General features: G+C 38.1%; 1 protein-coding gene across 1 annotated transcript in view; it reads left to right on the top strand.

The window, feature by feature from the left end:
- The window catches only part of RBM41 (RNA binding motif protein 41), a 93,739-nt gene that overhangs the window by 47,936 nt on the left and 20,048 nt on the right, over positions 1-25,755 (top strand). The window contains exon 5 of the mRNA XM_008156320.3: positions 21,271-21,674. Within this exon, the coding sequence (XP_008154542.2) occupies positions 21,271-21,674 (404 nt within the window). The remainder of the gene's footprint in view (positions 1-21,270; positions 21,675-25,755) is intronic.

Raw genomic sequence — 25,755 nt, 5'->3', positions numbered from 1 at the left:
GGCCACGGAGCGAGCAGGAGGCTTGGCTCCGCTCCAGGCTACAAAGTTTCAGTTGTAGAAGATACATAAATCCCAGATACCAGAGCCTCCACTTGGGTTGCCAGGGGGCGTGGCTGGCCTGCAAACCACCACAGGCCCCTCACCGAGGCCGCACCACGCCTCAGGGGAACCCCCACCCTGATCCAGGACACCCTTCAGGGCAAACCTGCTGGCCCCCAACCATGTACCAGGCCTCTATCCTATCTAATAAAAGAGTAATATGCAGATTGACCATCACTCCAACACACAAGATCGCTGCCCCCATGTGGTCAAAGATCCTGCCCCCATGTGGACACAAGATGGCCAGCAGGGGAGGGCAGTTGGGAGGGACCAGGCCTGCAAGGGAGGGCAGTTGGGGGCAATCAAGCCTGCAGGGGAGGGCAGTTAGGGGTGACCAGGCCAGCAGAGGAGGGAAGTTGGGGGTGACCAGGCCTAAAGGGGAGGGCAGTTAGGGGCAAACACACTGGCAGGGGAGCAGTTAGGCATCAATCAGGCTGGCAGGGGAGTGGTTAGGGGGTGATCAGGCTGGCAGGCAGAAGTGGTTAAGGGCAATCAGGAAGGCAGGCAGGCGAGCAGTTGGGAGCCAGGAGTTCTGGATTGTGAGAGGGATGTCCGATTGCCACCAGGATCGGGGCTAAACGGGCAGTCGAACATCCCTCTAGGGGTCCCAGATTAGAGGGTGCACGCGGGCCTGAGGGACACCCCTCACCCTCACCCCCCCGTGCATGAATTTCATGCACTGGACCTCTAGTATTAATATAATATATTATGTTATATTCATTGATTTTTAGATGGTAAGCCAATATTTCACTCCTGGGATAAATCCTACTTATATGTATATAATTTTTATATGTTGATGGATTAGGCTTGCAAATATTTTATTAGAGATTCTTTTGTCTATGTTCATGATGAATATTGATTTGTGGTTTCCTTTGCTTCTGATGTCTCTTTATTTAGCTCGGGCTTCTGTCTAATACTGACCTCATAGAATAAGTTGAAAAATATTCTCTCCTCCTCTGTTCTCTTGAGTGTTTGTGTAGGATTGATATTATTTTTTTAAATATTTGGTAGAATTCGTTAATAAAGACACTTGGACCTGGACTATTCTTTGTGGGCAATTTGTTGATTACTAATTCAACCTCTTTACTACTTATTATAAGTTTCTTCATTTATTCTCTTTCTTCTTGAGTTTGCTTTGGTAATTGGAATCTTTCTTTGAATTTGTTCATTCATCTAAGCTAATTGGTTGGCCTAAAGTTATTTATAATATTACTAGAGGTCCGATGCATGAAGATTCATGCAAGTATGGGCCTTCTTTCCCCTGGCTGCCAGTGCCGCCTTTTCACTCCAGCCTGGAGCCGCCTTTCTGCCTTCCCACACTGCCCAGAGGGCTGGAGCGGCCGGGAGCGATGCCGAACGCCTGCGTCCCGCCCTGCCCCCTGCCGCTTGGCGCCTGCATATGCAAATTAGCCCACCATCTTTGTTGGGTTAATTTACATACTCCTGATTGGCTGGTGGGCGTCGTGAAGGTACGGTCAATTTGCATCTTACTCTTTTATTAGTGTAGATCTTAAAATTTTTTTCCATGTCTATACAGTCAGTAGTGATGTTTCCTCTTTAGTTCTTTTTTTTTCAATTTTTTTTATTAAGGTATTATATGTGTACATATCTTACCATTGCCCCCCCACCCCACTCCCATATATGCCCTCACCCCCCAGAGTTTTGCGTCCATTGGTTATGCTTATATGCATGCATACAAGTCCTTTGATTGATCTCTTATCTTCCCCACCTCTCCCTAACCTTCCTGCTGTAATTTGACAGACTGTTTGATGCTTTACTGCCTCTGTGTCTATCTTTTTGTTAAAGTTTTTAATGTTCTTTATTATCCATAAATGAGAGAGATCATGTGGTATTTTTCTTTCATTGACTGGCTTATTTCACTTAACATAATGTTCTCCAATTCCATCCAGGTTGCTGCAAATGGTAAGAATTCCTTCTTTTTTATGGCAGCATAATATTCCATTGTGTAGATGTACCATAGTTTTCTGATCCAGTCATGTGCTGATGGGCACCTAGGCTGTTTCCAGATCTTAGCTATTGTAAATTGTGCTGCTATGAACATAGGGGTGCATATATCCTTTCTTATTGGTGTTCCCAGTTTCTTAGGATATATTCCTAGGAGTGGGATTACTGGGTCAAATGGGAGATCCATTTTCACTTTTTTGAGGAAACTCCATACTGTTCTCCACAGTGGCTGCACCAGTCTGCATTCCCACCAGCAGTGCACGAGGGTTCCTTTTTCTCCGCATCCTCGCCAACACTTGTCGTTTGTTGATTTGTTGATGATAGCCATTCTGACAGGTGTGAGATGGTACCGCATTGTTGTTTTGATTTGCATCTCTCACATAATTAGTGACTTTGAGCATGTTTTCATGTGTCTCTTGGCCTTCCTTCTGTCTTCTTTGGAAAAGATTCTATTTAGGTCTGTTGCCCATTTTTTTATTGGATCATTTATCTTCCTTTTATTAAGTTGTATAAGCTGCCTGTAGATGTTGGAGATTAAACCTTTATCAATGATGCCATTTGCAAATATGTTCTCTCATGCAGTGGGCTTTCTTGTTGTTTTGTTGATAGTTTCTTTTGCTGTAAACAAGCTTTTTATTTTGATGTAGTCCCATTTGTTTATTTTCTCTTTAGCTTCCATTGCCCTAAGGGCAGTATCGGTGAAGAAGTTCTTTTGGCATATGTCTGAGATTTTGCTGCCTGTGGATTCCTCTAGTATTTTTATGGTTTCCCGTCTTATGTTTAAGTCCTGTATCCATTTTGAGTTTATTTTTGTGTATGGCGTAAGTTGGTGATCTAGCTTCATTTTTTTGCATGTATCTGTCCAATTTTCCCAACACCATTTATTGAAGAGACTGTCTTTATTCCATTGTATGTTCATGCCTCCTTTGTCAAATATTAATTGAGCATAGTGGTTTGGGTCAATATCTGGATTCTCTATTCTATTCCATTGATCTATATGTCTGTTCTTGTGCCAGTACCAGGCTGTTTTGAGAATAGTGGCTTTGTAATACAGTTTGAAATCTGGTATTAAGATCCCTCCTACTTTATTCTTTTTTTTTTTCAATTTTTTAAATTAAGGTATGATATGTGTACATATTTTACCATTGCCACCCCCACCCCACTCCCATATGTGCCCTCACCCCCCAGAGTTTTGCATCCGTTGGTTATGCTTATATGCATGCATACAAGTCCTTTGATTGATCTCTTATCTCTCCCACCTCTCCCTAACTTTCCCCCTGTAATTTGACAGTCTGTTTGATGCTTTACTGTCTCTGTATCTATCTTTTTGTTCAAGTTTATAATGTTCTTTATTATCCATAAATGAGTGAGATCATGTGGTATTTTTCTTTCATTGACTGGCTTATTTCACTTAGCTTAATGTTCTCCAATTCCATCCAGGTTGCTGCAAATGATGAGAATTCCTTCTTTTTTATGGCAGCATAATATTCCATTGTGTAGATGTACCACAGTTTTCTGATCCAGTCATCTTCTGACGGGCACCTAGGCTATTTCCAAATCTTAGCTATGGTGAATTGTGCTGCAATGAACATAGGGGTGCATATATCCTTTCTGATTGGTGTTTCTAGTTTCTTCGGATATATTCCTAGGAGTGGGATTACTGGGTCAAATGGGAGTTCCATTTTCAGTTTTTTGAGGAAACTCCATACTGTTCTCCATAGTGGCTGCACCAGTCTGCATTCCCACCAGCAGTGCACAAGGGTTCCTTTTTCTCCGCATCCTCACCAACACTTGTCGTTTGTTGATTTGTTGATGATAGCCATTCTGACAGGTGTGAGATGGTACCGCATTGTTGTTTTGATTTGCATCTCTCGGATAATTAGTGACGATGAGCATGTTTTCATATGTCTCTTGGCCTTCCTTCTGTCTTCTTTTGAAAAGATTCTATTTAGGTCTGTTGCCCATTTTTTTATTGGATCATTTATCTTCCTTTTATTAAGTTGTATAAGCTGCCTGTAGATGTTGGAGATTAAACCTTTATCAGTGATGCCATTTGAAAATATGTTCTCTCATGCAGTGGGCCTTCTTGTTGTTTTGTTGATGGTTTCTTTTGCTGTGAAAAAGCTTTTTATTTTGATGTAGTCCCATTTGTTAATTTTCTCTTTAGCTTCCATTGCCCTAGGGGCAGTGTCAGTGAAGAATTTCTTTTGGCATATGTCTGAGATTTTGCTGCCTGTGGATTGCTCTAGTAGTTTATGGTTTCCCGTCTTATGTTTAAGTCCTGTATCCATTTTGAGTTTATTTTTGTGTATGGCGTAAGTTGGTGATCCAGCTTCATTTTTTTGCATGTATCTGTCCAATTTTCCCAACACCATTTATTGAAGAGACTGTCTTGACTCCATTGTATGTTCATGCCTCCTTTGTCAAATATTAATTGAGCATAGTGGTTTGGGTCGATATCTGGATTCTCTATTCTGTTCCATTGATCTATATGTCTGTTCTTGTGCCAGTACCAGGCTGTTTTGAGAACAGTGGCTTTATAATACAGCTTGAAATCTGGTATTGAGATCCCTCCTACTTTATTCTTCTTTCTCAGGATTGCTGTGGCTATTCGGGGTCTTTTTTTATTCCAGATGAATTTTTGGAGAGTTCTTTCAAGGTCTGTGAAATATGCCATCGGTATTTTAATGGGGAGTGCATTGAATCTATAGATTGCTTTGGGTAGTATGGATATTTTAATGATGTTGATTCTACCAATCCATGAACATGGTATGTTCTTCCATCTGTTTACGTCTTCCTCTATCTCTTTTTTCAGTGTCATGTAGTTTTCCGTGTATAGGTCTTTTACCTCCTTAGTTAAGTTTATTCCTAGGTATCTTAATTTTTTTGGTGCGATGGTAAATGGGATTGCCTTTTTAGTTTCTCTGTCTGTAAGTTCACTATTGTTGTATAGAAAGGCCATAGATTTCTTGGCGTTAATTTTGTATCCTGCTACATTGCCGAATTCATTTATTAAGTCTATTAGTTTTTTGTTTTTTTTAATTTATTTATTGATTAAGGTATCACATATTTGTCCTCGTCCCCCCATTTCCATCCCACCCCCCTCCCCACACATGCCCCCACCCCCCTGTTGTCCTTAACCACTGCTTGGGCTCATATGTCTGCACACAAGTCCTTTGGTTGATCTCCCCCTTTTCCCCCACCCTTCCCTACCCTCCCCCCGAGGCCCAACAGTCTGATCCATGCCTCCTTGTTTCTGTGTCTGTTCTTGTTCATCAGTCTATGTTGTTCATTATTTCCCCTAGATGAGTGAGATCATGTGCTATTAGAAATACACTTATAAGAACTGAAAATGAGACGAGCAATAATGGTTATGGTGACAGGCAAATGAATCGGTCTGTAGTGAGTTTCTTTCTGGGCCAACAGTTCTTTTGAGACCCAATTTCAATGTCCAACAGTTCCTTGTGTGTACATGTCAGCACTGAAATTTCAGTTCTGGATGGTGGACAACTGGTGGTAATGCAGGTCCGACTCTGTCTGGTTTGGTCCTGGGCAATCTGCAGTGATGCACAGCTGCTAACTGATAGTATGGGAAGGCCACAAGGTCTATTAGTTTTTTGACGGAGTCTTTCGGATTTTTTATGTACAATATCATGTCGTCTGCAAATAAAGACAGCTTTACTTGTTCTTTTCCAGTTTGGATGCCTTTTATTTCTTCTTCTTGTCTAATTGCAATGGCTAATACTTCCAGTACTATGTCAAACAGGAGTGGTGAGAGTGGGCATCCCTGTCTTGTTCCTGTTCTTAGGGGAAATGTTTTTAGTTTTTGTCCATTGAGTATGATGTTTGCTGTGGGTTTATCATATATAGCTTTTATTATGTTGAGGTATGAGCCTTCTATTCCCACCTTGTTGAGAGTTTTTATCAAGAAAGGGTGTTGGATTTTGTCAAATGATTTTTCTGCATCAATTGATATGACTATGTGATTTTTATCTCTCAATTTGTTTATGTGATGTATCACATTTATTGATTTGTGGATATTGTACCATCCTTGCATTCCTTGGATAAATCCTACTTGGTCATGGTGTATGATCTTTCTGATGTACTGCTGGAACCAATTTGCTAGAATTTTGTTGAGGATTTTGGCATCTATGTTCATGAGGGATATTGGCCTGTAATTCTCTTTCATTGTGTTGTCTTTATCTGGTTTTGGTATTAGGGTGATGCTGGCTTCATAGAAGGAGCTTGGAAGTGTTCCTTCCTCTTGAATTTTTTGGAATAGTCTGAGGAGGATAGGTTTTAGTTCTTCATTGAATGTTTTGTAAAACTCTCCTGTGAATTCATCAGGCCCCGGGCTTTTGTTTGCCAGAAGCTTTTTGATGACTGCTTCAATTTCGTCCATAGTTATTGGCCTATTGAGCTGTTTAGATTCTTCTTGATTGATTTTTGGAAGGTTATATTTTTCTAGGAATATGTCCATTTCCTCCAGGTTGTCCAGTTTATTGGAATAGAGTTATTCGTAGTATTTTGTAACAATCCTTTGTATCTCAGCGGGGTCTATTGTTATTTCACCTCTTTCATTTCTGATTTTGTTTATTTTGGTCCTCTCTCTTTGCTTCTTGGTGAGCCTGGCTAGAGGTCCATCAATCTTGTTTATCCTTTCAAAGAACCAGCTCTTGGTTTTGTTGATTTTTTGTATTGTTTCTTTGGTCTCTATGTCATTTATCTCCGCTCTGATCTTTGTTATTTCCTTCCTTCTGTTTACATTGGGCTTTTCTTGCTGCTCTTTTTCTAGCTCTTTGAGTTGTAGGGTTAGGTAATTTATTACCATTGTTTCTTGTTTTTTGCAATAGGCTTGTAGATCTATGAACATCCCTCTCAAGACTGCTTTCGCTGTTTCCCATAGATTTTGAATTGTTGTGTTTTCATTGTCATTTGTTGCCATGATGTTTTTTATTTCTTCCTTGATCTCTCTGGTGACCCAGTCCTTGTTTAATAGCATGCTGTTTAGTCTCCATGTGTTTGATTTCTTTGGATTGTATTTATTGTAGTTGATTTCCAGTTTTATGCCACTGTGATCTGAGAAGATGCTTGATATAATTTCTATCTTCTTGAATTTGAAGAGACTTTGCCTGTGACCCAGCATATGGTCTATCTTTGAAAATGACCCATGTGCACTTGAGAAGAATGTATATTCTGTGGCTTTGGGGTGAAATGTTCTAAAGATGTCAATTAATTCCATCTGGTCTAGTGAGTCATTTAGGATTGCTGTTTCTTTGCTGATTTTTTGTTTAGAGGATTTGTCCAATGGTGATAGTGGGGTATTAAAGTCTCCTACTATGATTGTATTGCTATTAATCTCTCCCTTGATATCCTCCAGGAGTTTTTTTATTTATTTGGGTGCTCCTATATTGGGAGCGTATATGTTTACCAGAATTATTTCTGCTTGTTGGATTTCTCCCTTTATTATTATGAAGTGGCCTTCCTTATCTCTTGTTATGGCATTTCCTTTGAGGTCTATTTTGTCAGCTACAAGTATTGCTACCCCAGCTTTTTTTTCATTTCCATTTGCCTGAAAGATATTTTTCCATCCCTTCACTTTCAATCTGTGTGAGTCTCTTGTTCTGAGGTGGGTCTCTTGTAGACAGCATATATATGGGTCATGTTTTTTTATCCATTCAGCCACTCGATGTCTTTTGATTGGAGCATTTAGTCCGTTTACATTTAAAGTTATTACTGAAAGGTATTTGTTTGTAGTCATATCTATTTTTGTGTCTGTATTCCTTCTTACCTGTGTATTTCTTCTTTTTTACAGTATTCCCTTTAGCAATTCTTGCATTGCTGGTTTGGTGGTGATAAACTCCCTGAGCCTTTTTTTGTCTGTGAAGCTTCTGATTTCCCCTTCAATTTTGATTGATAGTCTTGCTGGATATAGTATTCTTGGATTCAGTCCTTTGCTTTGCAACACTTTGTATACCTCCTTCCATTCACTTCTAGCTTGTTGTGTTTCTGTTGAGTAATCATTTGACAATCTGATGGGTGTTCCTTTGTAGGTAACTCTCTGTCTCTCTCTTGCCGCCTTTAAGATTCTCTCTTTATCATTTATATTTGCCATTGAAATTATGACATGTCTTGGTGTGGGTCTTTTGGGGTTGATCCTGCTTGGGACTCTCTGTACTTGCATAACTTTTATCTTTCCCATATCCGGGAAGTTTTCTGTCATTATTTCTTCAAATAGATTTTCTAATCCCTGCTGTTCTTCTTGTCCTTCTGGCAGCCCTATTATACGCATGCTACTTCGTTTCATGTTGTCCCGAAGCTCCCTTAGGCTTTCCTCCTGCTTTTTAATTTTTTTCTCCAGTTGCTGTTCTGATTGAGCTTGTTTCTGTACCTGATCTTCTAACTCACTAATTCGGTCCTCTGCTTCTTGTAGTCTACTGTTGAAACTTTCCATGGTGTTTTTGATTGTAGCTATATTACTTTTCATTTCTTCCTGATTCTTGCATAAGTTGTTGATTTTCTCATCCATCCGATGTATAAATTCCATGACCATTACTCTGAAGTCCTTTTCAGTCATATTGCAAGCTTCAGTTTCACTGATTTCCTTTCTTGGCGACTCCACATTTTCTTTCCTCTGTGAGTTATTTCGTTTCCCCATTCTGGCTATCACCAGAAAGCTCAAGCTTCCGTTTGCGTGGACCTGGGCCGTGTGCTGTGGGGACTTCACTCCACCCGAGTTTCACTGAAGTGCTCTGACACTAGGACGTGTGGCTACCTTTGGTTGGTGGGAACCAGACTTGCCCAGGGTCAGTGTCCCCGGTGTTCTGTGTGGTCTCGTGTGCACACTTAGAATCAGGGGCCCTGTCTGCACCACACTGTTGGTATGTGCCGAAAATGAGATCCTTAGCATGTGCCAGGAGTCAGAGTTTCCCTGTGTCTGCACCAAGAATCGAGTGTCAGAGTCTCTGTTGCCTTGTGCAGTTTCTCGTTGAGAATCAGGGTCCCTGTGTGTGCATGTACCAGCAATTGGGGTCGCTGGCTCTTAGTGTGAATGCGCTGTGAGTCAGGGATCCCAGGCAGCTGTGTCTGGCGTGCCAAATTCCCTGAAGTGGAGCTGCGTCCTGTGTGTGCTCTCTCTACTGAGCCAAACCGGCTAGGGCGCACACTCTCAATTTCCTGAAGGTTAGCTGCCTCCGTGCACTCTCGCAGATTCCCCAAAGGAGGCCAGAGTCCGTCCTGCGCGCCAAATTCCCCAAAGGGAAGCCCCTCTGCACGTTCTAAGATTCCCCGAAGTGGAGCTGTGACCCGCAAGCCAAATTCCCCGAAGGGGAGCCCTCTGTGCGCACTAACAGTTTTCCCTGAATGGGAGCTGCTTCTGTCCCGAGCGCCAAATTCCCTAAGGAGGAGCGCGTCCCTGCGCAAAGCTCTGCAGCTTGGACGAGGGGCGGGTCTATCAGTTACTATGGCGCTATCTGCGTGCCTACAGCGAGGGGAATAGGCTCTTTGACTCACGGAAATCTGCAGGGAAGTCTGGATTCTTGTTGTTTGTTGGTCTGAAGCTGTGATAGCAGTACTCTGTCCCCAGTGGCTGCAGGGTCCTGGTTTGTGTCAGAAGCCAGGATCCGAGTCTCAGGCAGCTCTGTTTCTCAAGATGGCGTGGTCTCCGCATCCGCACCAGCTGCCGAGAAGTGTCCGCTTTGTGCGCGGGGCTCCGCTGTCTAGGACTGCCCGGTTAGGCAGCCCCTTGGAAGGCCTGCAGAGTCTAACTGACCCTAGCTCATACACACACACACACCACACACGTCTACACTCTCCTCTATGGTTCCTCACTCACACTCTCTCTCTCCCTACCTTCCTGCCCGTCGCCATCTTTTTTTTCCTTTCCCCTCTTTAGTTCTTTGTTTTGGTCATTTTTGTCTTCTGTCTTATTTTCTCGGTTGGTCTAGCTAAGGGGTTGCCATTTTGATAACCTTTTCAAATAACCAGCTTTTGGTTTCATTGATTTTTCAGTTTTCTATTGTGCTAGCTTATTCCCTAATCTTTATTATTTTCTTCCTTATGCTTATATTGTGTTTAGTTTGCTTTTTCTACTTTTATAAGTTGCAAGCTCTTATTATAAGTTTGAAGCCATTATTATCAATTTTTAAAATTAAATCTTTATTATTGATAGTATTACATATGTCCCCATTTTTCCCCCATTGACCCCTTCAAGCCCACCTCCGTCCCCCACCCTAGACCATCACCACCCTATTTTCAGTGTTCATGGGTTATACATATGTGCATGCAAGTTTTTTGGTTAATCTTTGCCCACCCACCTCCACCTTTCCTCCCAGATTCCACAGTCTGTTCCATGCTTCTATGTCTCTGGGTCTCTTTTGTTCCTCAATTTATTTTGTTCATTAGATTCCACATATGAGTGAGATCATATGCTACTTGTATTTCCTTGACTGGCTTTTTTGCTTAGCATAATACTCTGCAGGTTCCTCCATGTTGACTCAAAGGCTAAGGCGTCCTTTCTTTATCACTGCTGCATAGTATTCCATCGTGTAAATATACCACAGCTTTTTTATGGGCATTTGGGCTGATTCCAGATCTTAGCTATCATAAGTTGTGCTGCTATGAACATAGGGGTGCATAAATTCTTTCTGATTAGTGTTTCAGGTCTCTTAGGATATATTCCTAGAAGCAGGAACACTTGAGTCAAATGGCAGTACCATATTTAATATTTCCAGGAAGCTCCATACTGTTCTCCACAGTGGCTGCACCAATCTTCATTCCCACCAGCAGTGCACGAGGGTTCCTTTTTCTCCACATCCTCCCAGCACTTGTCATTGGTTGATTTGTTGATGATAGCAATTCTGACAGGTGTGAGGTGATACCTCATTGTCGTTTTGATTTGCATATCTCGGATGATTAGTGACTTTGAGCATGTTTTCATATGTCTCTCCACCTTCTGTATGTCCTCTTTTGGAAAGTGTCTATTTAGGTCCTTTGCCTATTTTTTGATTGGATTGTTTATCTTCCTTTTATTAAATTGTATGTGTTTCCTGTAAATGTTGGAGATTAAATCTTTATCGTAGATAACATTGGCAAATATGTTCTCCCATGCAGTGGACTTTCTTGTTGTTTTGTTGATGGTTTGTTTTCTGTACAGAAGCTTTTTATTTTGACGTAATCCCATTTGTTTATATGTCCTTTGCTTCACTTGCCCTAGGATATGTATCGGACAACACATTGCTTCGAGATTTTGCTGCCTATGGTTTCTTGTAGAATTTTTATGGTTTCACCGCTTATATTTAAATATTTTATCTATTTTAAGTTTATTCTTGTGTGTGGTGTAAGTTGGTGGTGTAGTTTCATTTTTTTTGCATGTGTCTGTCCAATTTTCCCAGCACCATTTTTGGAGGGAGTATCTTAACTCCATTGTATGTCCTTGCCTCCTTTGTCAAATATTAATAGAGCATAATGGCTTTGGTAGATTTTTGTGGTCTCTGTTCTGTTCCATTCATCTCTGTCTGTTCTTGTGTGGGTTTGATTACAGTGGCTTTGCAGTATGCCTTGATATCTGGTAGTGTGACTCCTCCAACTTTTTTCTCTATTCTCAAGATTGCTGCAGCTATTTGGGGTCCCTTTTGGTTCCATATACATTTTTGGAGTATTTGTTCTAGATTTGTGAAATATTGCTTTGGTATTTTAATGGGGATTGCACTGAATCTGTAGATTGCTTTGGATAGTATGGACATTTTAATGATGTTATTTCAACCCATCTATGAGCACGGTATATTCTTGCACTTGTTTATATCTTTTTCTATCTCCTTTTTCAATGTCCTGTAATTTTCCGAGTACAAGGCTTTTACGCCCTTGGTTAAGTTTATTCCTATGTATATTAATTTTTTTGTTGCAATGGTAAATGGGTTTTTTGTTTAGTTTCTCTTTCTGAGAATTCATTATTGGTGTATAAAAATGCCATTGATTTCTGGATATTAATTTGGTATCCTGCTACATTGCCAAAATCATTTATTAAATCTAGTGGTTTTTTGGTGGAGTGTTGAGGGTTTTCTATGTACAATATCATGTCATCTGAGAATAATGACAGTTTTACTTCTTCCTTTCCAATTTGGATGCCTTTTATCTCTTCTTGTCCAATCATTGTGGGTAGGACTTCCAGTACTATGTTGTATAAGAGTGGTAAAATCAGACATCCTTGTCTTGTTCCTGTTCTTAGGGGAAATGGTTTTAGTTTTTGCCCATTGAGTATGATCTTGGCTGTGGGTTTGTTATATATGGCCTTTATTATGTTGAAATATGATTTCTCAAAAATGGGTGTTGGATTTTGTCAAATGCTTTTTCTGCATCTACTGATATGATCATGTAATTTTTGTTTTTTAATTTGTTTATATGATATATCACATTTATTGATTTGCAAATATTGTATCAGCCTTGCGTCCCTCGAATAAATCCCACTTGTTCATAGTGTATGATCTTTTAAATATATTGCTGTACCCGAATTGCTAATATTTTGTTGAGGATTTTAGCATCTATGATCATCATGGATAATGGCCTGCAGTTCTCTTTCTTTTTTGGATTTGGAATTAGAATAATACTGGCTTCATAAAAAGAGATTGGAGGAGTGCCTTCCTCTTGGATTTTTTTTGAATAGTTTGCAAATGATAGGTGTTAGTTGTTCTTTGAATGTTTGCTAAAACTCCCCTGTGAATCCTTCTGGACCAGAGCTTTTGTTTGCTGGGAGTTTTTTGATTACTGCTCCTATTTCATCTGTTGTAATTGGCCTATTCAGGTTTTCTGATTCTTCCTGATTCAGTTTAGGAAGATTGTAGGTGTTTTTGTTTTTTTAGGAATTTGTCCATTTCATCCCCATTGTCCAGCTTGTTGGCATATAGTAAGTCATAGTATTTTCTTTCATTCCTTTGTTTTTCTGTGGGGTCAGTTGTTACTTCACCAATTTTGTTTCTGATTTTGTTTATTTGGGTCCTCTCTCTTTGTTTCTTTTTTTTTTTTTTTTTTTAAATATATTTTATTGATTTTCCACAGAGAGGAAGAGAGAGGGATAGAGAGTTAGAAACATCGATGAGAGAGAAACATCGATCAGCTGCCTCTTGCACACCCCCCACTGGGGATGCGCCCGCAACCAAGGTACATGCCCTTGACCGGAATCGAACCCGGGACCCCTCAGTCCGCAGGCCGACGCTCTATCCACTGAGCCAAACCGGTTTCGGCTCTCTTTGTTTCTTGATGAGTCTGGCTACCAGTTCATCAATCTTGTTTATCTTTTCAGAGAACCAGCTCTTGGTTTCATTGATTTTTTTGTATTGTTGTTTTTTAACCTCTATGTCATTTGTTTATGCTCTAATTTTTATTATTTCTTTCCTCCTACTTACTCTGGGCATTTCTTGTTGTTCTCTTTCTAATTCTTTAAGTTGTGGAGTTAAATCATTTAGTATTAATTTTTCTTGTTTCTTGGGGTAGGCCTATAGTGCTACAAATTTCCCTCTCAGGAATGCTTTTGCTGTGTCCTATAGATTTGGGGTTGTTGTGTGATCATTTTCATTTGTTTCCAGGAAGTATTTGATTTCTTTCTTAATCTCATTAGTAACTCATTCATTGTTTAATAACATGCTATTTAGTCTCCATGTGTTTAAATGTTTTTAGTGTTTTTACTGTAGTTGATTTCTAATTTCATTGCTTTGTGATCTGAGAAGATGCTTGATAATTATTTAAATATTCTTCAACTTATAGAGACTAGTTTTGTGTCCTAACATGTGGTCTATCTTTGAGTACTTGAGAAGAATGTATATTCTGCAGCTTTGGTGTGAAGTGTTCTATGAATGTCAAATAAATCCACCTGATCCAGTGTGTCATTTAGAGTCTCTGTTTCCTCGTTAGTTTTTTGTCCTCAAGTTCTATCCATTGAAGTCAGTGAAGTGTTAAAGTCCCCTACTATTACTGTATTGCTGTAGGTCTCTCCCTTAAAATCTTCTAGAAGTTTTTTTTCATATATTTAGGTGCTCCTGTATTGTTTGCATATATGTTTACTAGGGTTATTTGCTCTTGTTGGATCAATCCCTTTAGTATTATGTAGTGATCTTTATTGTCTATTGTAATGGCCTTCATTTTTAAGTCTGTTTTGGGCATTGCTACCCCAGCTTTTTTTCCCCATCCCTTCACTCTCATCCACTGTGAGTCTTTTGTTCTGAGGTGGGTCTCTTGTAGACAGCATATAATTGGGTCATGTTTTTGTATCCATTTAGCTACCCTATATCTTTCGATTGGAGCATTTAATCTATTTACATTCAAGTTTATTATTGATAGGATCTTATTTATTGCCATTTTAATTCCCTATTCCTATGTTTCTCTCTATATATTTCTTTTTCTCATTACAGCAGTCCCTTTAGCATTTCTTGCAGTGCTGGTTTTGTAGTGATAAACAGCCTTAGCCTTTTTTTTTTTTTCTGGGAAGCTCTTTATTTCACCATCTATTTTGAATGATGGTATTGCTGGATATAGAAATCTTGGTTTCAGATCCTTGCTTTTCATCTCCTTGGATACTTCATGCCATTCCCTTCTGGCCTGTAGAGTTTCTGATGAGAACACTGATGATAACCTAATGGGAGCTCCTTTGTAGGTAACAAATTGTTTTTCTCTTGCTGCCTTTAAGATTCTGTCTTTGTCTTTAATTTTTGGCATTTTAATTGTGATGTATCTGGGTGTGAGCCTGTTTGGGTTTTCTTGCCTGGGACTCTCTGTGCCTCCTGAATTTGCGTGACCTATCCCTTCATCAGTTTAGGGGAGTTTTCTGCCATTATTTCTTCAAACATGTTCTCTACCCCTTGCTCACTTCTGACACACCTATTATGCAAATATTGTTACTTTCGTATTGTCCCACAGCTCCCTTAAGTGTCCTCCTGTTTTGTTTTGTTTTTCTTTTTGGTTCTCTGATTGAGTAATTTTCCCTATCCTGTCTTCTAATTTACTGATCCGATCCTCTGCTTCCCCTAATCTGCTGTGTTCTTTATTAGTGCTATGTCATTCTTCATAACTACTATATCTTTTCTCATGCTGTTGAGCATCTCTGCCATCCTTATTCTGAACTCTGTGTCTAATAAATTTCTTTCTCCATTTCATTTAGCTCTTCTTCTGGAGAATTCTCTTGTTCTTTCATTTGGGGCTTGATTTTTTGTCTCTCCATTTTGGCTACCTGTTTGGGTTTGTGTCTATGTATTAAGTAGATCTGCTAGGAGTCCCAAACCCTAGTGCAGGACAGTGTCAGACACTGTTTGTGACTGGCCCTGAGTGTCCTGTTTGGAGCTAACAGCAATCCACAGCTTGTGGCTCCCTCTGCTGGGGCTGGGTGCCTTTGGAAAATAACAAGATGTGCACCAAGATTTGCTTTTCCTAGCCCCTAGCCCAGTGGTCGGCAAACCATGGCTCATGAGCCACATGCGGCTCTTTGGCCCCTTGAATGTGGCTCAGCGTTAGAACCACTTCTTCAAAATAGACTCGCCCAGGCCAAAAACTGACTTCTGTGCATGTGCCACGAAGTTTCAATAGCCCGCACGTGGTATTTTGTGGAAGAGCCACACTCAAGGGGCCAAAGAGCCGCATGTGGCTCGCAAGCCATGGTTTGCCGACCACTGCCCTAGCCCAAAAAGAGATCAGACAGACTCCTGGCCTCTAGACACCTGCCTCTGTCTGCAGTCCTATTGACACTCAGACTTAATTATCCTCAGGTTATAGACCATAGGGTGGGACAAGAGGTCTTCCAACAGGGTGGGGCAACTTCCATCCCCCCAGGCAAAAACCACCTGGCTGGCAAAGGTCTTTAGGAGAAAGATTTCCTCCACAACTGGAGGGAATGACTCAGCACAGGAAATCAGGGTGGCTGCCCTCTGAGCTCCAACCCCAGAGTCCCCAATCCTGGCTTCTGCTCATATAGCTGCAGTCCACTCTGCCCTTCTTCACTGGAACCCAAGGTGAGTGGTTGCACATAAAATTTTGTGTGTTGGCCCTTTAACAGGGTTCCTGCATTTCCAGCCCCCTCTCACTGGCGGACAGCAACCCTGCTGCTTTTCACAGCCAGTTGTTCTGTTTTGGGGAGCCCAGCTTGGGGTTTAGACCCCAGAGTTCTCAGTGGGAACCCCCCACTACCAGATCTTCATCTGCTGTCTGTGGGATCCTGGCCAGCCCTTTCACACCTCCATACTTTTACCAGTCTCTATGTGGTCTCCATTTTCCATCCTTGGTTATCAGGGTTCTCTCCAGCTAGTCTTCAGTTGATTTCAGAGTGGTTTTACTGTATTTTAGTTGTATTTCCAGTTTGCTCCTGGGAGAGTGTCAGTGTAGCTTCCCACTTATGCTGCTGCCAGTTTAGAAACTGTCATTTTTTTTTTATATAGGTGTTTAAAGCTACAAATTTCTCTCTGTGTACTCTTTTAGCTACATCCATAAATTTGGGTATGTTGTCTTTTCATTTTCACTTAATACAAAATATTTTTAAATTTCCTTTGTGAATTATTTGACCTATGGGTTATTTTGAAGTTTGTTGTCTAATTTTCAAATATTTGTTTTCCCAGATTTCTTCCAGTAGTGGATCTCTAAATGTGATTTGTTTGTGGTTAGAGAAACACATTGTATGATTTCAGACTTTTTAAATTTTTTGAGACATACTTGGGACCCTCACTCTAATAGCATGTAGCTTCCCTCACTTTCATTGTCTTCTCTTAAATGTACCCTCTCAGTGAGACCAACCCAGTTCAATATTAAAATTGCAACCACTAATACTACCATCTCTTAGCCCTTCTATCCTTTATACTGCTGTATCTTTTTCTTTTTCAAAGCACACATAATCTTCTCACATAGCCTTCTAATATAATTTACTTAGCTCTCTGAAGGCAGAAATCTTTGTTTTATTTATGGATGTATCTCAAAAAGCTAGAATAATTGCTGGATCATAATAGTCACTGAATAAATATATATTTTTGAGTGTATACATTAGGGTATTTCATCTACTTAGTCATATGTAGCTGAAATTTGTTCACTTTTTTAAAGTATATTTTTTATTGGTGATAGTATTACAGATATCTCCCATTTTCACCCCCTTCATGTTCACTTTCATTGGAATGTAGTATTTCATTATATAATCTTACTACAATTTAATAATTGATTCTTCTTAAATGGACACTTGTATTTTTGCTAGTTTCAGGCCATTGTATATATATCAGTGATCTATCCATTGTTATTGTTGTATCCTGGTACCCATATACCCAAGTTTTTCTAGTGTAAATATGTAGGAGTGGAATTGATGGGTCATGTTATGAGCATATATTGCACATTAGTAAATAATGTTATAGTGGTTTACAATATGGTTGCACATTCCTGTCAGCAATGTCTGAGGGTTTCATATGCTTTACAATCTCACTGATATGTGATATTGACATTCTTTTTAATTTTTTGCCAATATGGCAGTTTTCTTTTAGTATTTTCTTCTTAATTAGCATTTCCCTGAATTCTATTATGGTTGACTAATTTTTTATATATTTATTAGCCATGTGTATTTTATCTTTTGTGAGGTGCCTTTTCAATCTTTTGCCCATTTTCCTAATGGTTGTGTTCTTTATCAGCTTTTTGTGCACAAATATCTTTTCCCATTCTGAGACTTCTCTATGTCTTTATGATATTTTTGATGAACAGAAGTTTTTATTTTAATGTAGTTGAATTTGTCAATATTTTTTTAATAGTTAGTGCCTTGGGGAACTTAAGAAGCCTTCCATACGTATTCTTATACCTTGCTGGTATAAATGCAGAATAGCACAACTTCTACAATGTGGAATTTAGCAATATAGAGAAAAGTTACATACACATTTGATCCTTTGTCTCATCAAAGCCACCTCTTTTAATCTACTTCAATAGTGTACTGGAAAAATACAAAATCCTAAATGCACAAGGTTGTTTTTCATGGCATTATTCATAACAGCAAATAAGACTAAGATACAATACCAGTGTGCATCAGTAGGGAATAGTTGAATAAACTATAGTACATCCACACAGAGGAGTATTATACAGCTATCAGAAGGAAGGGAAAGAGCTTTACATATTAATAGGGAGTTACCTAAAGTATATATTGCTAAGTGCAAAAAAAGTAAGTTGTGCACTGGCCAGTGTGGCTCAAGTTGTTGGAGCGTTGTCCTGTACACCAAAAATGGCGGGTTCAATTTCCGGTCAGAGTACATACCCAGGTTGGGGGTTTGATCCCGTCAGGGCAACATGCAGGAGGCAACAAATCCAAGTTTCTCTCTCTCTCTCTCTCTCTCTCTTTCTCTAAAATCAATTTTAGAAATTTTAGAAATGTAAGTTGTCAATAGTGTATAGTAAGTTACTGTTTATGTAAGAGAGAGGTATAACTAATGAATCATAGTGTGTGTCCCAAAAATGTATACATACTTTAGCAACTGATAGCTCAGTTTTGAAAATGAAATGTATTTTAATAAATACTGCCTTTATAATTATTCAAAATGTGTATATACATTTTTGGGAGTATATATATATATATATATATATATATATATATACACACACACACACACACACATACACATACAAATGCACACACACACACACACACACACACACATATATATATATATATATATATATATATACACATACATACATATATGTGTGTATGTTTATTTGCTTATATTTTCAAAAAAGAATCAATGGAACCATAAAACCTAATAAAATTATTATTTATGGGGAAGGAAAGGAATGGGATGAAGGGGACAGAGATGGAAGTGAAACTTCTGTGAAGGTACTGTATAACACAGTTTTTACTCTAGACCTATTTAAATGTTTTTGCGTAATTTAAAATAATAAAGGGAAACATCCATCCCTAGAATTCATGAACAACCTGAAACAAATGAATCTAAACTATTAAAAAAGTTGGTAGCATAAAAATACAGAAGAAACAAATACTTAAAATGACTTTAAAACAATATTTGTACATTTTTAATGGGATATATTATAAATATAACTGCATTGAGATGTAAATCTCTATTCAGTAGTTTCATTGTTGATAGTCATTAGTATTGTTATTGACATTTAAAAATTCTATAAATACATTATAAGAAAAAGCAAATAAATAATGTTGTTAATATTAAAAGACAATATTTTAAGCATATGTGAAAAGAGATATACAAGTCTAAAATCAAAAAGTTTGAGTAAAAAACCTTATAATCTTACATTTGAAGTGGAAATACCAATATGATTTCTTTTTCTCTTTAAAAAAAAATTTCCTGGTTTTGTCCACTGAAAATGTCTAGAAGCAATAACTACTTAACAGCAATGAACACACCTAGCAACAAATTATACTTTTTAAATACTATTTCCCATTAAAAGGAGCCAGGGGTCCTTGGAAAAATAGTCTAGGTTTGAGTCAAAAAATGTGCAATATGAGCTTGGGATATCTTGCTGTGTCAGAAAACTGAAAAGCATAATAGTAGTCAATTTGAAAGGACTCCTACTGGTTCTAAGTGGGATAATTTGACCACTAAAAAGAATAATGACTATATTTATTTTTTATTTATTTATTTATTTTTTTACAATACCATTTATTTTTTTTTTATTTTATTTTTTAAATATATTTTATTGATTTTTTACAGAGAGGAAGGGAGAGAGATAGAGAGCTAGAAACATCGATGAGAGAGAATCATCGACCAGCTGCCTCCTGCACACCCCCTACCAGGGATGTGCCCGCAGCCAATGTACATGCCCTTGACCGGAATCGAACCTGGGACCTTTCAGTCCGCAGACCGACGCTCTATCCATTGAGCCAAACCGGTTTCGGCGAATAATGACTATATTTAATTGAAGCACATCAAATATAATAAGAATACACAATATCACAATTATACTAAAAATAATCATTGGTCACCACTGACATTTGTAAGGTACCAACTCAGTATTCTCATAGTGGTAAATAATGGGGGAAATAGTGCATTTATCTTGCCTTTCCTGTATGAACTGGATATAAGGAAACTAGTTGATGACGGTAAGTTTATTAGAGAATTCTAAATAATAAACACAAAGAAATAGTGGAATTAGGGGAGCTCCATTTCAGAACTCTTAATAAATTAATAGATCTAGACAGTAGTCATCACTGGATGTAAAACCCATTAGGTGAAAGATGAAAGAGAAAACTTCATAATGGAGGGATCCGATACCACCTGAACACACTGATCAATTTTAGCATCACTAAAAATGGGACCACCAAATATTATGTGCCTTGTGATGTAATAGGAAGTATACAGCCATTTATGGAGGATTCTTGCCTAAAAATATGAAACCTGAATCTAATCAAACCTCTAGATCAGCACTGCCCAATGTAACTTGTATAATATTGTAAATGGTCTCTATATTTTTTTGCCCAATATAGTATCCACTAGCCACAGGTGGCTGTTGAGCATTTGAAATATGACTAGTTTAACTGAGGAACTAACATTCAAAATATTAATTTGAATAGGTTTGTGTAGCCAGTGGATACTGTATTAGATAGAATAGCTCTATATTTAGCTGCCAGTTTGTAAGAAATGGAGGGGATTAAGGAAGAAATTAAACAATACCATGAAAAACAATCAATCAAATTTATTTGTTCTGTGAACAAATATGGTTCTTCTAATAAATCAATGGGATGGAGTAAAAAATGGATTGGAGGGGTGGGAAGGAATGGGTACTATTTTAAAATAAAAGAGGCTTAAGAGATGTAATAGCCAAAGGCTGGTTTAAACAACCAAGTTTAAAAAGATATCTTTGTGATAACCAGGACCCCCTCCATATGAACTTGGTATTAGATTATATTAAGAAATGATTAATTTTGTGAAGTGTGATAATGCTATACTGGTTACATTTTTAAATGTCCTTATCAGTTAAGTGCATGTACTTGCATGACCCTGAGAGTGGGCACCTCCTTAAATTTTGTACCCCAGGGGCCTCACTTGCTTCAACATAGTTTCAGCCTTGCTTGAGATGCACTGTAATAAAATAGCTATATACTATTATTACTTGTTGCAGGTTGTAAACACCTGCCCCAGCAGAGTTTCTAAATCTGAGATCAAAGATTTAATTTTAATTAATTTGTCAAAGGTTGTATTGGTAGGCTTTGTAGAACTTCCCTATCTCTTTGTCTTAATCCAGATGAACCCCAAAAGAAGAACAAAGGTGATCCCATGAACAACCTGGAAAATTTTTACCAAGAGATGATAATGAAAAAACGTCTTGAAGAGTTCCAACTTATGAGAGGTGAACCCTTTGCTTCCCACTCACTGGTCTCAGCTACATCAGTGGGAGATAGTGACACAGCTGAGAACCCGCCATTACTCCAGGACAAGGGAGAACAGGCAGCACAGGGTAAAGGTCCCAGTCTCCATGTGGCAAAAGTTATTGATAATTCACCTGAGCAGTGTTGGACGGGGCCTAAGAAGCTGACGCAGCCAATAGAATTTGTCCCAGAAGATGAGATCCAGAGAAATCGTTTGTCAGAGGAAGAGATCCGAAAAATTCCTATGTTTTCTTCATATAATCCAGGGGAGCCAAACAAGGTATAGGCTAAACCAAGACAAAAAACATGGGTTGTTTTCATTTTAATTTACCTCTAACTAAAGTAATACTTTTAAATTCACTTTAATTACTAGTATACCAAACAATTATGACATAGGCATAGTGACTGTGTTTTTCCTTGTCCTTCACTATTCTTTCTCTGCATACTATATAAGTAGCATATTTCTTGTGATGTTCCTTGTGCATTTCTAAGGTCCTAAGGTACCCATAGAATTTTAAAGAAATCTTGAAGAGACTGTAGTCCAAACCTACTAAAAGACCTGAATTGAAGGGAAAGCAACCTCCAATTTCTTAGGCTAGTAATCAATCAGGTAGTATTCATAGAACCTCCATATCTGGTAGCCATGGTGCCTTCGGAACTAGTCAGTAAACAGTTGACCTCCTGGTTGTGAGTAGGGCTTGCTATTCTCACGTGTGTTTTCTCTTCAGGATGCTCCACATGGCTTTCATATTACATATGACTTAAGATGCTGGTAGTTAAGAGCAAAGTGAAAGCACAGGTCCTCTAAGTCTTGAGAAATTTGTAAATATCTAAGTAAACTTGTAAATAATCTTTTTATATTCTTACTACATAGCTGTATATTAATAAACAACATATAGTTTTACATATTTTTAAACTATAGATAAAATCATGCTCTACATACCTTTCTATAACTTGCTTTTTAAACTCAATATACATAATGTTTTGAAATTTATTTCTAATGCTATAAGGATCTATGTATTCCATTGTAGAAATATAGTATAATTCATTTGTCCATTCTCATGAAGATTTTTTCTTTTCAATTCTGCAACAAACATTATTGTACAATTAGTAGGTCACAGTCAGCAACTTTTTAAGGAGATGAAACAGAATAGAATAGAAAATATCAATGGGTGTTTTATAGAGTAAGAGTAATTACTGTTTATCGAAGGTTTTGTTTTACATATGTATGTACACGCACATTAGAGAAGGGGGGGATAGACATCTGTGGGATAAAAATGTATGTCTTCCTATAGATCTTAGTCCAAAACATTGGAAAAATATTGCTTTGTTGTAGTGATTATCAAATGTTAGATTATCACCTGGCAGGCTTGTTAAAATAAAGATTGCTGGGCTCTGTCCCCAGAATTTTTATTCAGTAGATTTGAAGTAGGGCCTGAGAATTTGGATATCCAACAAGTTCCCAGGGGATGCTATTGCTGCTGAGAGACATTTTAAGAATCACTATCGTAGATTACATACCTAGGAGTGGAATTACTGTGCTATATAGGATATGTATATCTTCAACTCCGTGAGTGGTATTTCAGAGATCTCTTCCACATTCTTGCCAAGACTTTGTAGTATTAGACTTTATTTTTGCCAGTCTAATACATTTGAAAGGTATCTCATTGTTTTAATTTGCATATTCCTGATTTCCAGTGAAATTATGTATGTATTCATGCATTTATTATTCTTTTATGAACCTTCTGTGAGTTGCCTGTTCCTTTTTACCCATTATTTGGTTGCTTAGTTTTTCATATTATTTATAGAGATTATTTTAAAATTCTGAATACAAACTATTTTTCTTTATTTAGCAAATATATTATTTCAGTGAGTGGCTTATCACTTTAACATTGCTTCTGATGTCTTATGTTAAGCAGAAGCCTTTCATTTTAATGTAATCATATCATCAGTATTTTACCTGATGGTTTCATTTTTGGAGTCACTTTAAGGAAATTTCTTCCTATAAATCAATAAGAAAAATACAAACAACCTAATAAAAATGGTCAGAAGATGTGAATAGGCAATTCACAGAGGAGAGAATAGTAATGGCCAATTAACTTACGAAGTCTCATTAGTAATCAAAGAAATGCAAAATAAAACTATAATGAGATAACATTTAACACTCAGGATGTTGGCATAAAGACATGACAATGCCAAGTGTTGGTGAACATATGGAGCACTAAGAACGCTAATATACTTCTGGCTGAATATAAATGAGTACAACCACTTTCAAGAACATTGGGGCAATATCTAGTAAAATCGAAGATGCTCATACAGTATAAATCAGCAGTCCCACTCCTAGATGTCTATCCTAGAAGAATTCTTACATATGCACATTAGGAGATGTTATAAGGATGTTCATTATAACATTATTTGTAAATAGCATACATGTTCATGAGCAGGAGAGTAGATTAAGCATGGTATAGTCATAAAGTAGCATACTGTACAGTAGAGAAAAATGAATAAAATATAACAACAGGTATCAATGTGAATGCAGCTCACAAACATAATGTGAATGAAAAAGCCAGTTGCAGACTTCTGGTTTCAGCTTCAACATACAAAGTGCTTGGAAGTTGTCACTTCTGTCTTACAAGAAAAACAGCGGAACAAACTAAATCAATGACTTTTTCTTGGACCCATCAGTGAATTGAATTCACAGAGCAAACTGCAACCCTGAAATTTGGAGAGCAGGCAATTAAAGAGAATCACAGCCCAGATCTACTTATTAGGAGCAGAAAGCCACAGGAGCCATAAACTGGTAGGAATACTTAAGTGGTAACTTTGACAAATCGCTTGAGTCAGAGTGTAGATTAGTGTTTGAACATAACAGTTTCTCAGTTTGAAGAGCCAAGAAAAAAATCTGTTCCTGGCTAGTAATAAATCAGATAGTATTCATAGAAGCACCATATATGGTAGCCATGGTGCCTCTGAAATTAGTCAATAAATACCTCCAGGAACCCCACTAGGTTCTCAAGTTGAAGAGCCAAGGAAAAAAATCTGTTCCTGGCATGGGGAGCAGAAAAGTAATCATTTTGAAATACACCCAGAGCTTCTACCTAACAAAGGACTATCCAACATGTGAAACAATTTTACTAAAGCCTTCTCCACTGTGGGAGAAGGGAAATCATCTTACTTCAGGCCCCTCTAGTCTTCCTGTCCCACCTAAGCATATCATGTTCAAATACAGAAGACAGAGAAAATCTTGAAAACAGCCAGAAGAAAACCACTTGTGTCTATAGAGAAACAAAGATAACAATTGCATTGGATTTATCATCAGAAGAGAGAGAGAGAAAAAAAGAAAGCTGTGAAACACTTTTGAAGATTACACTCTAGGGACACAAGCACATTGAAAGACTGAGGCTTAATTATAGGATTTCCCTTACCCTACACCTTACCACCACATCAATAGGGCTTTAGGATAATAACTATGGTATAGCTGAAAAACCTGCAAGGCGCAGACTCTATTTAAGAAGTTTTCAGGGATACCCAGAGAAAACATGGGAGACAAAAACAAGGACATTACAAGAAATTGAAACCTGTGACACCTACAGCTAGAATAAACATTAAACACAGCCCAACGCCTGGGAAGATTAACCAAAAAAAATCACACTAACAGCCTGTTTACCTCAGTTCCTATTATGTTATACATCATGTTTGATTTTCAACATAGAAGAAATTGTAAGGCATAGTAAAAGAAAAAACAGTTTCAAGAGACAAAACAAGCATCAGAACCAAAGTAAGATATGGCTCAAGTTTTGGAATGATTACATTTATGGAATTTAATGTAATTATAATTAAATGCTAAAGAGTCTATTAGAAATAGTATACAATATGCAAAAACAGATATGTGAAGTAAACAGAAATAGAAATTCAAATAAATAATTAAAAGGAGATGGTAGAAATAAAAAGCACTATAATAGGAATAACACTTTGATAGGCTCATTAGTATACTTGTTATGGCCATGGAAAGAATCAGTAAGCTTGAAGACATGTCAGTACAAACAACCCAGACTAAAATGCAAAGAGAAAAAAGACTTTTTAAAAATGGAACAGAATGTCCAAGAACTATGGGACAGTTTTAAAAGGTGTAACGTACACATCATTGGAATACCAGAAGGATAAGAGAAAAAAGGAACGGAAGAAATTTTTGAAGTAATGATGGCTGAGAATTTTCCAAAATTAATGACTGATACAGGATTTGAGCAGAGAACACCAAGCAGGATAACTACCAAAACAAAAAACACCTAAGCATATCATGTTGAAATACAGAAGACAGAGAAAATCTTGAAAACAGCCAGAAGAAAACCACTTTGTCTATA

This window comes from Eptesicus fuscus, chromosome 1, assembly GCF_027574615.1.
Source record: "Eptesicus fuscus isolate TK198812 chromosome 1, DD_ASM_mEF_20220401, whole genome shotgun sequence".
Taxonomy (NCBI): domain Eukaryota; kingdom Metazoa; phylum Chordata; class Mammalia; order Chiroptera; family Vespertilionidae; genus Eptesicus; species Eptesicus fuscus.
Note: the sequence above shows the minus strand (reverse complement) of the source record. Positions and strands in the feature narration are given on the sequence as shown.